Below are 13,878 nucleotides of genomic sequence, written 5' to 3' on the forward strand. Positions count from 1 at the left end.
CTATCCCCCCCTTTTTTTCTTTCTTTGCGCACAATAAGCATCGTTAATATATTATATGATCTTTTATTCCATTGTAGATTAGTAATAAAGATTATCTAAAGCATAAAGTTTTTCTTTTGGGACAGCAGTAATTAGGGAGAGAGTGAGAAACCCAAGCAATGTAAGAAGCGGCTGCCTCTCCATACATGTACTGGATGTAAGGTGCAAAATATAATTCGTACATGTCACATACAGTGTGATGCTATAAATAAGTTATGCCTCCCCTTTGTCAAAATAGAAAATAAAAAATAAAAATGAGAGGAAAATATTTGAATCAAGGGGAGGACAGTGAGCATTCATCATTTGAGTAAAAGGATTCTTTGAACTCAAAAACTGCAGACAAACTATAGCTGTGTTTCTGCTGCTGCTGCTACTGCTGAATCAATTATTTGGGTTGAACGATATGCTCTAATTATGAAATGTTTATATGAAGCGGATGCATGACATATGATAAAGAAACAAAGAAACGGATGCAGATCAATGCATAATCAGAGGTAGCTCTTGATTTTAAACATTTCATCATGATCTACCTAGCATTGCATTTGATTTATTTATAGTGGCTGTGTTGCCACTGAGATACTAGTCTATGTGAATTGCATCAGGGGAGGGACGAGGAGGAGGCATTCGATTTAATAGAGAAGGAGGAGGAGGTAGAAAGTTCTGCCCTAATTGGAACTGTTACATAGATATGCAGTTACTTTATCAGACCTGGCTGGAAATAGAGTCGCTCTTCTATATCATAACACTGATACGAATCTCTTGGAAAATGAACAATGGTTGAAAATACAAATTGAAAAAGCACATAATAATACGGGGACTTCACAAGATCTCGCAGATCTCACCAGGAGTTGATTTTGAGGCATCATTTACCGTCTGAAGCGTACGCTTGAGTGAATACATAATAAATCTACTTCTAACGTTTGCTAGTGTTGGCTGCTGTGCAATGGAGGGATTAGAGTTTCATTTGTATATACGAGGTAGAATCCTACTGTTGTGCCAGAAAGGCGACAAGTGTCTATAAAGATTAAGGTATTCTTGATGGGTAGATAGGTCTGTGTTGTGCAACAACATGGAAGTGCATCTCAGCTATCTAGGTGCTGAGGTTCTTCACCAGATATGATGAGCGTTGTATAAGATAAATTTTTACTTTGGACATCCTATAAATAGAATACTTCTTGTCGTCATCAATAAAGCTTTAGTTTTTGTGTTTGATCTGATTCAAATAAGTGTTTTTGTTTTTGTTTTTGTTTTTGTGATATCAACAAAATTTTATAAGCCATAAATTATAGCCCATATATTCTTTGTGTTTAACAATGCTATCTTTAAGTGGGGTAATATGCATACTTTAAATTGCAAATCTTATTATTCTTGAATAAAGCAAGCTACAGTGGTCTAGTCTTGACAACGAAATTGCTCATCATGTCAAGTATCTATTGATAACTTGAAACCAGCAAGTTAATATGGCCCTTTCCGTACGGTCCCATTTTTAAAATGCTGGGTCAAATGCGTACTTGTGTGGTGTACACATGCGGAAGGTCAACGGAGCTTCAATTTATATTGTTCTGAATGAGGATCCATGGGGTTCTGAAATCTATCGACCTTAAGATTACGCGTTTCTTGATAGTAATCACCCCTTCAAACTTATATGAAACTTGTAGAGAATTGCAAGGAAAATCCAATGGTATCCATATCAAGTCTCTGGTGTGCATTGCTCACCTGATATTTGGTACGATTGTTTTTGCGATTTTTTGACTGTTTTCTAAAGATTAATCAGTATCAGTCGTCAAAACATTACGTTAAGCATTACTAAACATTGTAGATCAAAAGATTTCCTATCGAATGAGCCTTTGCTTGAGGCTGTGACATAACTCTTCCTTGAAATATTGACAATCTTGTCCTGACCAAAAAATCGTCACTAGATTTTTTCCTTGTTGTCATGCGCAGATTTTGAACAAAAATCGACGATTTTGCATGATACTCTTTTTTGGCCGTATCTCGACAAGTACTGATCGGATTTGCACAAGACAAAGACCATTCTACAGCTCTACGTTATATCCATCATGCTACTGTAGGGGGGAAAATTGTCCCGTTCGTTTAAAAAATTGTCTTTTTGCATTAGTTTTTAGTCATTTCTTTGTATACAAAGTCGAGATATATATACCGTTTGAGTGAGAGAAAGTAGTGCTATCTATACATATTTATGACTTTTTCAAAAACTAAAATCGAATGATTTTATTATTTAAAAAATAAATATAGAAAAATGTACATTATATTATAAAATCATTAATAGTGAGTTGAACCACTTTTGCTCTTGGTGACAGCGTTGATTCGGGCAGGCATACTGTCAATATATTTTTGGCACTCTTTTTCTGTTATTTTGTACCATTCTATGTAACTATGCCGCTCTAGTTCTTCTTTTGTAAAGAGTCTAGTGGAACCCTTATTAAGACGAAGCTTTAGGAGATGCCATACATGTTCAATGGGATTAAGATCGGAACCTCGGGGTGGACAATTCATATTTTCGTCTACGTTGAACCCATTGTCGGTGAACCGTTGTTTAGTAATGCCCGAGGTATGCGGTGTTGCTTTGTCTTGTTAAATTCGCACATCAGATGGCGTCTTCCCAAAGTGCTCAAGAGTGTCGTCCAATGATGTCTTCGAAATATCGACATACAAGCCCGAGTTTATTGAGCCTTCGATAATGGTAGTACCATAACTAGGCCCCTCCGCTGTTATGCAACTCCAGAACATGACTCCACCGTCATTTCCCTGCACCTGAGACTTGACTTAATACGGCTGCATGGTTCGAGCACCACCATTCGTCTAGTAAAAAAGAATTACCATCGGAGCCCCAAAGATTTACTTTTGCTTCATCCGAAAACACTCAACGACGCCAAACAGCAATAGTAAGATGCCTATGCTTTTTAGCCCACGCCAATCGAAGCCGCTTGTTTGTCTTGCTAACAAAATTGGTCTTTGCTTTTCTTCGAGATTTAAGACCATTTCTTCTCAATGACTTGCGGATGCCACCAATTGACATATCTTGACCCATCAATTTTAAACTTTCTTGCGCTGCTCCGGGACTTTTACAAGTACCTGATCGAAGTCCTCTTGACACTAGGGACATAGTTTTAGCACCAAGTTTTTTAGGTCTTCCGCCAACATATAGCGAGGTCAGGGCAATAGCGTTTTCTGAGCCTTGTAAGAGTACAGTTACCGATTCCTGGATACATATTTTTTATCTTTGAGAACGAAAGACCACGTTAGAGCAAAGATTGGAGAGTGTTGCGCAAATCTTGTGTTAAACGGGCAGGCATAATGAAAGTTTTGAAAAAAAAAATAAGAAAGCAAAGAAATAAAGAAAAAAATATGAAAAACTAGCTTCTTTTATACTTTTAGAATGCTCCTGTGATATTAAATATCCTGAGCATACCGCGGGTAGTTTTCTAGATTTCTTCGATACGTTTATTGGAAGTAAAGATATCAACCATTTTATATCATCTAGAATTATCCACCTAACATTTTTGACACTTCCCACTTTGGCTGGTTATACTGAGGTTAAAGTATAGCCCAACCATAAGGTTTTTATGTTGCTGTAATTCCTGTTAGCTGTTCTATCGAACGCAGTATGGGGTAGCTTTGTTTTCCGAATTTTGGCAATATACTGGGTGAAAGTCAAGATTATTTGAACGAACGGGACAGTTTTTCCCCCCTACAGTAGAATAACTCTTGTCTTCATCAATAAATCTTTAGTATTTGTGTCTGATCTTATTCAAATAAGTCTTTTCTTGTTTTTATAATATCGAACATTTTTTATAAGCTACAAATAATAATCTTTTTATTCTTTGTGCTTAACAAATGCCTTCTAAAAAATTATAGCCTTCAAATTCATCAAAGGTTGCATTTGGTTCTGGATAGATATATGGATCCAATATATCTAGAAGATCTAAATCAAACTCTTCAAGCTCTGGTCTTGGCGGAGTGCTGCTTGTATTATTGGTGTCTTGACCTCATTACTCATCTGGTTATTCTTGGTAGCAGAGTTTGAAGTGAACTAGAATAGATTCCCATCATAAACAAAGCCCAAAATAAATGTCATCTCAATCAAACCATGCTACCATCAGCAGATAGGCATGCATAATAATAGTATTAGCATGACGATAGCAAGGGTTAAATGCTCTAAAATAAGAGATGACAGATACTAAAGTAAATGTCAAGGGCATTGTAATGTGTTGTATCATAAATATACCTAAAAAGGATACAGGCTCAACAATAAAGAGCTATTCTTTATGCATGATTCAAAAAACCATATATTGAAATACCGTTCTTGATCCATCAGATCAACAACTAAATGACCCAACAAAAATATATAAAGTAATGGAATCACTGGCAACTACTAAACTGCTGCCAGATAAGAGATATAAACCAAATAATATAAATAGAGACGTAGAATATACATTTTATTGCACATTATCCTAATTTCGAATAAAGAAGGATTTTAGCAGTATTCTACCTGCTTTTTTAAGCCTCTTTTTTACTGCAGAGTTGCCATTAATATCTGTTGCGTTTGAAGTGTGGGCGTGGGCAGCAGCAGCGGTGACTGTAGCGGTGGTAGTTGTGGCAATAACAGCAGCAGGAGTGATAGTAATATTGGCTGCATATACTGCTATTGGTTTCCCTTGGGATTGTTACACAGCGTTTGTGAACATCTGGCGACGAAGAGCAGAAGAAGGACCACGAGGGCGAGCAATGACGCGTCTTTCAGCAGCAGTGGAAGCAGTGGGAGGAGGAGCAGCTGAAGAAGCAACAGTGGCAGCAGGCAAACCAAAGGAAAACAAATCACCATCATCGGCAGCCCAGTCCATGGCAAGTGGCTGGCAAACTGGAGAGCACAAACCACAGGGATCTACGTCCATGGCAGTAGTTGATGGCATGAGATTTAGGACCATCAAATACGAAGACGTACTGGCACCAGGGAAATCGACAAGGACATCCATGTCGTCGGAGAGGAGAGCAGCAGGAGAGTCGATATCCATTGGCATTGGATGGCTTGGGAAACAGATATCCATTGGCTCCACAGTAGGAGCAGGAGTGGCAACAGTACCAGCACAGATTGCACCGGCAGAAGCAGTAGCACTAGCCTCCAAGAGAACTGGGAGGAGAGAGCTCTCAGCAATGGTAGCTATCTTGCGCTTTTTGGCTTGCTCTTGATGAGCACAAAGAGCAAAGTCACCATCGCTCAATCTCTTCTTACCAGGGATTAAATCACCATCGGTACGAGAAGAAGAAAGAACAAAGGGGCACACCAAAGAAGCAAAGGAAGCACCATCGGCAGCGACATCAACAGAAACGACAGCACCTACAACAGGAGCAACATCGGTCTGGACATCACCAGAAGTAGCACTGTTGATTATAGCGTCAGAAAAACCAACACTAGTATCACAGGTACCACGAACAGTACCGACAAGAGTGTCACCGCAGCAAGCAGCAGCAACGAAATCATTATCAGCACCAGAGTTAGTAGTAGAAGAGTTACCAGCAGCTTCACCCGAAGGATTAGCATCAGGAACACAACTACCACCAACAACAGCATCCAAAGCGTTCATCGTCTCAGTAACATTTGAAGCAGAAGCAACAAAAGTACCATCCGAAAAATCAATGGAGCGAAAAGCAGAAGACAAAAAGACAAGCTTTCTATCAACTGGAAGAGCAGGAGAATCACAATTGCTTGCAACTTTCAAGCCCTTTGCATGCTTGCAGTAAGTCTCGTCTTCAACTTCAGGCATGCGAGACTCATCCAAAGACAAGTCTGCACTAACTGCATCACTTTCTGGCGAGACCAAGAGGGGGCAAGTTACAATAACAGAGCCACCAACAGAGAAACGATACTCGTGAGGAGCTTGGTTAGGGCGCGAACCACTAACAGAAGAGGAAGAGAGAGAAGCAGCCTCATCAGCAACAAGTGCGTCAAAGGACATGCCGTACTTACCGGCAACAGCAGCAGAGACAGGATAAGCAACAACCACTGCCTCATCACCTGGATATGGGCCGCCTTGCAAAAGCAAAACGCGCCAGATGAATCGAACAACGATTATCAACAAGAGAGCCACAACTGCCGAAACAACTGCAACAATCGTGTCAGGATATTGATTATCCACAAAGTAGAACACAACATCCATACCTACCGTCCAGAAAGGAGAAGCCAACAAAAGACATAATCCAACTGGTGTCATAAAGAACATCAACAAAGCGAGAGCAATAAGAGCAGAGCTAATAAGGCTGAACATGTTGAGATATAGCGTTTTTACGAATAGAAAAAGCGAAAAGATGGGGAATAACAATATACAAAAAAAGATTTTGGATATACTATTAAAAATTTTTACGCGTTCTTATCAGTCGCTGTATTGATTGGCTGGAGATAGTATGTAGAGTATCTAACTGGCTTAATGTAACACTTGTAATCCAGAGCGTAAGCCCGGATTAGACTATAAAGTAACGAAATTTGGAAAGTGTCACTACCATCATAGTAACCAAACAAGCGAGTTTCATGTCTTTTCCGCTTATTACTAATGCTCTTTTAAAGTAAGTGAAATGTGTTGTTGTCATATATGTTTTTTTTTATTAAGGGTCATGCTTCCATGAGATTGGCTTTCAGGGCTATTAAACCTGGAGGCTCTAATATGTTAAATAGCCATGAACTATGAACGAGATGCTGGATTACTTAAATTATGAGAAGGAAATAAAACAGTGAAGTATTAGCTTTCTACTGCGTACGAAATGAAGATGTGTTTTTTTTTTTTAGTTGCATGAAATATACGGCTCCTTTGAAAGCTTTTTGAATACACCGTAGGATCCTAATATTTTTGGTACGCTTGCCAAATCCGATGACACGTTAGATTGTTGCAAGTGATGTGTATAGATATTTTAGAAATAGATGGAGCGATGGTTTGCTATTATTGTAAGTCAATCTACTGTTGTTGTTTCAATGATGATAGTCCCTCAGTTGGTTTTCTATCATCTACTTTCTATTGTGTCTCTTTACTGAGAGTCGCAGTGCCGCGAAGGCTGATTGGAAATGCGTCTCAGGATTCCTAGGTCTATACTATTGTACACGTAGCTACTTCACATACGGGCAAGCAGTATACTTGTACATCCCCTTTTTATTCCTTAGTGTCCATGATAGAGCAAGATTTGAATAATGCATTTAAGCCGTGTTTTCTCGCCTTCAAGACCGTTTTAAATGGTCAGAATAGCACCAAACAGTTGCTCTCATCTGGCAATTACTTATTGCCACTGTTGCTCAACTTTTTGGGGACCAAAAAATTATGGACAAAAATCGACTTCAAACCATGAGGTACCCCTCATGGTTTTTATTGAAAATTAAATGATCGCGTTTTTTGCCTTGAAGATGAAGGATTTTACTATGGTATATATGACATCAAAATGTTTCCCTCAACCGAAAGCAACTTCTGGAATTGCTTTTATGAGGTTTTTATATGCAAGGTTTTGACATTTTGGCCAAAAACCGTATATTATATTCTACCAAATTGCTCAATAAGTTCAGTTAAAACATCTATTTTACTTGGCATCATTAGAAGCGCCTTAAAGAACATTCCAAGATTGTATTAGGAAGCATCAGATGGTAATCACCATTTGTATAGTCAAATATCACAAAATAGTTAAAGAAGTCCACAAAAGACGAAATTTGGCCAATATTGATCAGAATGAATCAACTGAGTTTGAATGAGTTTTGGTGGCAGCAACGGGGTGCGATGCTGCTGCTGACTGGAGCAATTGTCTTTCTAATGCTGATAATGATGATGACCATGTGTGCCGACAACCATGAATTTGGACTCGTCGGACCAAACAACCTTCTTCCACTGATCTAGCCCCCATCCAACATTGTCCAAACACCAAGGCAGTTTTTTTTCTGCTTGTCTTTAGGCGCCAATGCTGGCCTGTGTGCAGCCTTGTAAAATTAATAGCCAATTAGTTTCATATACTTCTTGAAAGTTTCAACTGAAATTGATAGATTGGTATCCAAGCTTGTCTTGGAATGGTTCTGTACTGGTAACAATGGGGCAGGACGAAGCTGTCGTACGAGCCGTCTCTCTGGGACTAATCTCCCTCTTCAATGGAGCTCCAAAACGTTTTAAAAGTAATCTGGCATCATTAAAGCCTGTTCTCTTAATCGTAGTGCTCATTGTAGATGGGGACAGATTCATTGTCTTGCAGTTCATACTTTCTCTGACACCTGCTCTGTGATGGCAGTTTACTGTACCACCAGTTTGCCTTTCTGAAAGACGAGATTCGGTTTGTCGATTGCCTTGATTTTGTAATAAGCTTATGTAAAATTTTTAATTTGGTCAATTAATGAGATGTATGATGCTTTTCACGCATTTAGACAATTATTAGGTTCTTTCGGATTTTTTAAAATAAATATAAGCAATGACTTATTCGCATCGAGTGTAAAGCCTAAATTGTAGTCCGTTATTACTGTATTAATAAAGCTGTTGGTGGAACTATTTCAATAATAGTCTTTCAGCTGGTTGTCGGCTTGGGAGGTTTTACCGTCCGTGTAAACTGTGAGTTAGTCTGCCGTGGGATTGATTACAAGTGCCTCTCAGTATCTCAAGCTTTATGTCTGTATTTATGTGACGACCTACGTATATATATATATATGAAAGAATTAACATGGATATCTATAACAAAGTTGTTCATATAGGAATTTATGGTGAGATATGTATGTGCAGAACATACTATAGTATCAGAACATAAATAATATTGTGAAATGCATCATATGATAACTTCTCAAACCGTGTCATTCAACATTGTTGACTGAATCGAACATTGGAGTACATTATATGCAGTACAAATGAACATGAGTAGGGCCACCAAATGGCTAATCTACGGTATATTCTGGTTCCTGAGCTGTGGTAGCCTATGACCTTTTGTCCCTGAAAGCGAGTTTCTGTCATGAACAGAGCCAAGATCATGTTCCTGGATCTGTGATGATGTGACTCAAGTGTTATGTCTATGTCCACCACCACCTTGGTTCTCAGGAGTCAAAGAAACTAATTGATAATAATTAGTCATCAAGTTCCAGTCATCAAGTTTAGTCATGCTATTGCACTGAAGTGAACTAGACTAGATTCCCATCATAAACAAAGCCCAAAATAAATGTCATCTCAATCAAACCATGCTACCATCAGCAGATAGGCATGCATAATAATAGTATTAGCATGACGATAGCAAGGGTTAAATGCTCTAAAATAAGAGATGACAGATACTAAAGTAAATGTCAAGGGTATTGTAATGTGTTGTATCATAAATATACCTAAAAAGGATACAGGCTCAACAATAAAGAGCTATTCTTTATGCATGATTCAAAAAACCATATATTGAAATACCGTTCTTGATCCATCAGATCAACAACTAAATGACCCAACAAAAATATATAAAGTAATGGAATCACTGGCAACTACTAAACTGCTGCCAGATAAGAGATATAAACCAAATAATATAAATAGAGACGTAGAATATACATTTTATTGCACATTATCCTAATTTCGAATAAAGAAGGATTTTAGCAGTATTCTACCTGCTTTTTTAAGCCTCTTTTTTACTGCAGAGTTGCCATTAATATCTGTTGCGTTTGAAGTGTGGGCGTGGGCAGCAGCAGCGGTGACTGTAGCGGTGGTAGTTGTGGCAATAACAGCAGCAGGAGTGATAGTAATATTGGCTGCATATACTGCTATTGGTTTCCCTTGGGATTGTTACACAGCGTTTGTGAACATCTGGCGACGAAGAGCAGAAGAAGGACCACGAGGGCGAGCAATGACGCGTCTTTCAGCAGCAGTGGAAGCAGTGGGAGGAGGAGCAGCTGAAGAAGCAACAGTGGCAGCAGGCAAACCAAAGGAAAACAAATCACCATCATCGGCAGCCCAGTCCATGGCAAGTGGCTGGCAAACTGGAGAGCACAAACCACAGGGATCTACGTCCATGGCAGTAGTTGATGGCATGAGATTTAGGACCATCAAATACGAAGACGTACTGGCACCAGGGAAATCGACAAGGACATCCATGTCGTCGGAGAGGAGAGCAGCAGGAGAGTCGATATCCATTGGCATTGGATGGCTTGGGAAACAGATATCCATTGGCTCCACAGTAGGAGCAGGAGTGGCAACAGTACCAGCACAGATTGCACCGGCAGAAGCAGTAGCACTAGCCTCCAAGAGAACTGGGAGGAGAGAGCTCTCAGCAATGGTAGCTATCTTGCGCTTTTTGGCTTGCTCTTGATGAGCACAAAGAGCAAAGTCACCATCGCTCAATCTCTTCTTACCAGGGATTAAATCACCATCGGTACGAGAAGAAGAAAGAACAAAGGGGCACACCAAAGAAGCAAAGGAAGCACCATCGGCAGCGACATCAACAGAAACGACAGCACCTACAACAGGAGCAACATCGGTCTGGACATCACCAGAAGTAGCACTGTTGATTATAGCGTCAGAAAAACCAACACTAGTATCACAGGTACCACGAACAGTACCGACAAGAGTGTCACCGCAGCAAGCAGCAGCAACGAAATCATTATCAGCACCAGAGTTAGTAGTAGAAGAGTTACCAGCAGCTTCACCCGAAGGATTAGCATCAGGAACACAACTACCACCAACAACAGCATCCAAAGCGTTCATCGTCTCAGTAACATTTGAAGCAGAAGCAACAAAAGTACCATCCGAAAAATCAATGGAGCGAAAAGCAGAAGACAAAAAGACAAGCTTTCTATCAACTGGAAGAGCAGGAGAATCACAATTGCTTGCAACTTTCAAGCCCTTTGCATGCTTGCAGTAAGTCTCGTCTTCAACTTCAGGCATGCGAGACTCATCCAAAGACAAGTCTGCACTAACTGCATCACTTTCTGGCGAGACCAAGAGGGGGCAAGTTACAATAACAGAGCCACCAACAGAGAAACGATACTCGTGAGGAGCTTGGTTAGGGCGCGAACCACTAACAGAAGAGGAAGAGAGAGAAGCAGCCTCATCAGCAACAAGTGCGTCAAAGGACATGCCGTACTTACCGGCAACAGCAGCAGAGACAGGATAAGCAACAACCACTGCCTCATCACCTGGATATGGGCCGCCTTGCAAAAGCAAAACGCGCCAGATGAATCGAACAACGATTATCAACAAGAGAGCCACAACTGCCGAAACAACTGCAACAATCGTGTCAGGATATTGATTATCCACAAAGTAGAACACAACATCCATACCTACCGTCCAGAAAGGAGAAGCCAACAAAAGACATAATCCAACTGGTGTCATAAAGAACATCAACAAAGCGAGAGCAATAAGAGCAGAGCTAATAAGGCTGAACATGTTGAGATATAGCGTTTTTACGAATAGAAAAAGCGAAAAGATGGGGAATAACAATATACAAAAAAAGATTTTGGATATACTATTAAAAATTTTTACGCGTTCTTATCAGTCGCTGTATTGATTGGCTGGAGATAGTATGTAGAGTATCTAACTGGCTTAATGTAACACTTGTAATCCAGAGCGTAAGCCCGGATTAGACTATAAAGTAACGAAATTTGGAAAGTGTCACTACCATCATAGTAACCAAACAAGCGAGTTTCATGTCTTTTCCGCTTATTACTAATGCTCTTTTAAAGTAAGTGAAATGTGTTGTTGTCATATATGTTTTTTTTTATTAAGGGTCATGCTTCCATGAGATTGGCTTTCAGGGCTATTAAACCTGGAGGCTCTAATATGTTAAATAGCCATGAACTATGAACGAGATGCTGGATTACTTAAATTATGAGAAGGAAATAAAACAGTGAAGTATTAGCTTTCTACTGCGTACGAAATGAAGATGTGTTTTTTTTTTTTAGTTGCATGAAATATACGGCTCCTTTGAAAGCTTTTTGAATACACCGTAGGATCCTAATATTTTTGGTACGCTTGCCAAATCCGATGACACGTTAGATTGTTGCAAGTGATGTGTATAGATATTTTAGAAATAGATGGAGCGATGGTTTGCTATTATTGTAAGTCAATCTACTGTTGTTGTTTCAATGATGATAGTCCCTCAGTTGGTTTTCTATCATCTACTTTCTATTGTGTCTCTTTACTGAGAGTCGCAGTGCCGCGAAGGCTGATTGGAAATGCGTCTCAGGATTCCTAGGTCTATACTATTGTACACGTAGCTACTTCACATACGGGCAAGCAGTATACTTGTACATCCCCTTTTTATTCCTTAGTGTCCATGATAGAGCAAGATTTGAATAATGCATTTAAGCCGTGTTTTCTCGCCTTCAAGACCGTTTTAAATGGTCAGAATAGCACCAAACAGTTGCTCTCATCTGGCAATTACTTATTGCCACTGTTGCTCAACTTTTTGGGGACCAAAAAATTATGGACAAAAATCGACTTCAAACCATGAGGTACCCCTCATGGTTTTTATTGAAAATTAAATGATCGCGTTTTTTGCCTTGAAGATGAAGGATTTTACTATGGTATATATGACATCAAAATGTTTCCCTCAACCGAAAGCAACTTCTGGAATTGCTTTTATGAGGTTTTTATATGCAAGGTTTTGACATTTTGGCCAAAAACCGTATATTATATTCTACCAAATTGCTCAATAAGTTCAGTTAAAACATCTATTTTACTTGGCATCATTAGAAGCGCCTTAAAGAACATTCCAAGATTGTATTAGGAAGCATCAGATGGTAATCACCATTTGTATAGTCAAATATCACAAAATAGTTAAAGAAGTCCACAAAAGACGAAATTTGGCCAATATTGATCAGAATGAATCAACTGAGTTTGAATGAGTTTTGGTGGCAGCAACGGGGTGCGATGCTGCTGCTGACTGGAGCAATTGTCTTTCTAATGCTGATAATGATGATGACCATGTGTGCCGACAACCATGAATTTGGACTCGTCGGACCAAACAACCTTCTTCCACTGATCTAGCCCCCATCCAACATTGTCCAAACACCAAGGCAGTTTTTTTTCTGCTTGTCTTTAGGCGCCAATGCTGGCCTGTGTGCAGCCTTGTAAAATTAATAGCCAATTAGTTTCATATACTTCTTGAAAGTTTCAACTGAAATTGATAGATTGGTATCCAAGCTTGTCTTGGAATGGTTCTGTACTGGTAACAATGGGGCAGGACGAAGCTGTCGTACGAGCCGTCTCTCTGGGACTAATCTCCCTCTTCAATGGAGCTCCAAAACGTTTTAAAAGTAATCTGGCATCATTAAAGCCTGTTCTCTTAATCGTAGTGCTCATTGTAGATGGGGACAGATTCATTGTCTTGCAGTTCATACTTTCTCTGACACCTGCTCTGTGATGGCAGTTTACTGTACCACCAGTTTGCCTTTCTGAAAGACGAGATTCGGTTTGTCGATTGCCTTGATTTTGTAATAAGCTTATGTAAAATTTTTAATTTGGTCAATTAATGAGATGTATGATGCTTTTCACGCATTTAGACAATTATTAGGTTCTTTCGGATTTTTTAAAATAAATATAAGCAATGACTTATTCGCATCGAGTGTAAAGCCTAAATTGTAGTCCGTTATTACTGTATTAATAAAGCTGTTGGTGGAACTATTTCAATAATAGTCTTTCAGCTGGTTGTCGGCTTGGGAGGTTTTACCGTCCGTGTAAACTGTGAGTTAGTCTGCCGTGGGATTGATTACAAGTGCCTCTCAGTATCTCAAGCTTTATGTCTGTATTTATGTGACGACCTACGTATATATATATATATGAAAGAATTAACATGGATATCTATAACAAAGTTGTTCATATAGGAATTTATGGTGAGATATGTATGTGC

General features: G+C 39.3%; 2 protein-coding genes across 2 annotated transcripts; both read right to left on the reverse strand.

Moving 5' to 3' along the window:
• Positions 1 to 4,727: 4,727 nt before the first annotated feature.
• On the reverse strand, positions 4,728 to 6,326 carry ATC70_013160 (uncharacterized protein; the record flags this gene model as incomplete). The annotated part of the gene is made up of 1 exon (XM_064832326.1): positions 4,728 to 6,326. One exon carries the CDS (start codon positions 6,324 to 6,326, stop codon positions 4,728 to 4,730), a length of 1,599 nt encoding a protein of 532 aa, XP_064687881.1.
• Positions 6,327 to 9,815: 3,489 nt separating this feature from the next.
• PHO91_5 (low-affinity phosphate transporter) lies at positions 9,816 to 11,414 on the reverse strand (the record flags this gene model as incomplete). The annotated part of the gene is made up of 1 exon (XM_064832327.1): positions 9,816 to 11,414. The coding sequence occupies one exon, from the start codon at positions 11,412 to 11,414 to the stop codon at positions 9,816 to 9,818; it is 1,599 nt and encodes a 532-aa protein (XP_064687882.1).
• Between the last annotated feature and the right edge of the window lie 2,464 nt (positions 11,415 to 13,878).

The sequence above is a fragment of the Mucor velutinosus genome (assembly GCF_035048745.1).
Source record: "Mucor velutinosus strain NIH1002 chromosome Unknown tig00001572, whole genome shotgun sequence".
In the NCBI taxonomy this organism is placed as follows: Eukaryota; Fungi; Mucoromycota; class Mucoromycetes; order Mucorales; family Mucoraceae; genus Mucor; species Mucor velutinosus.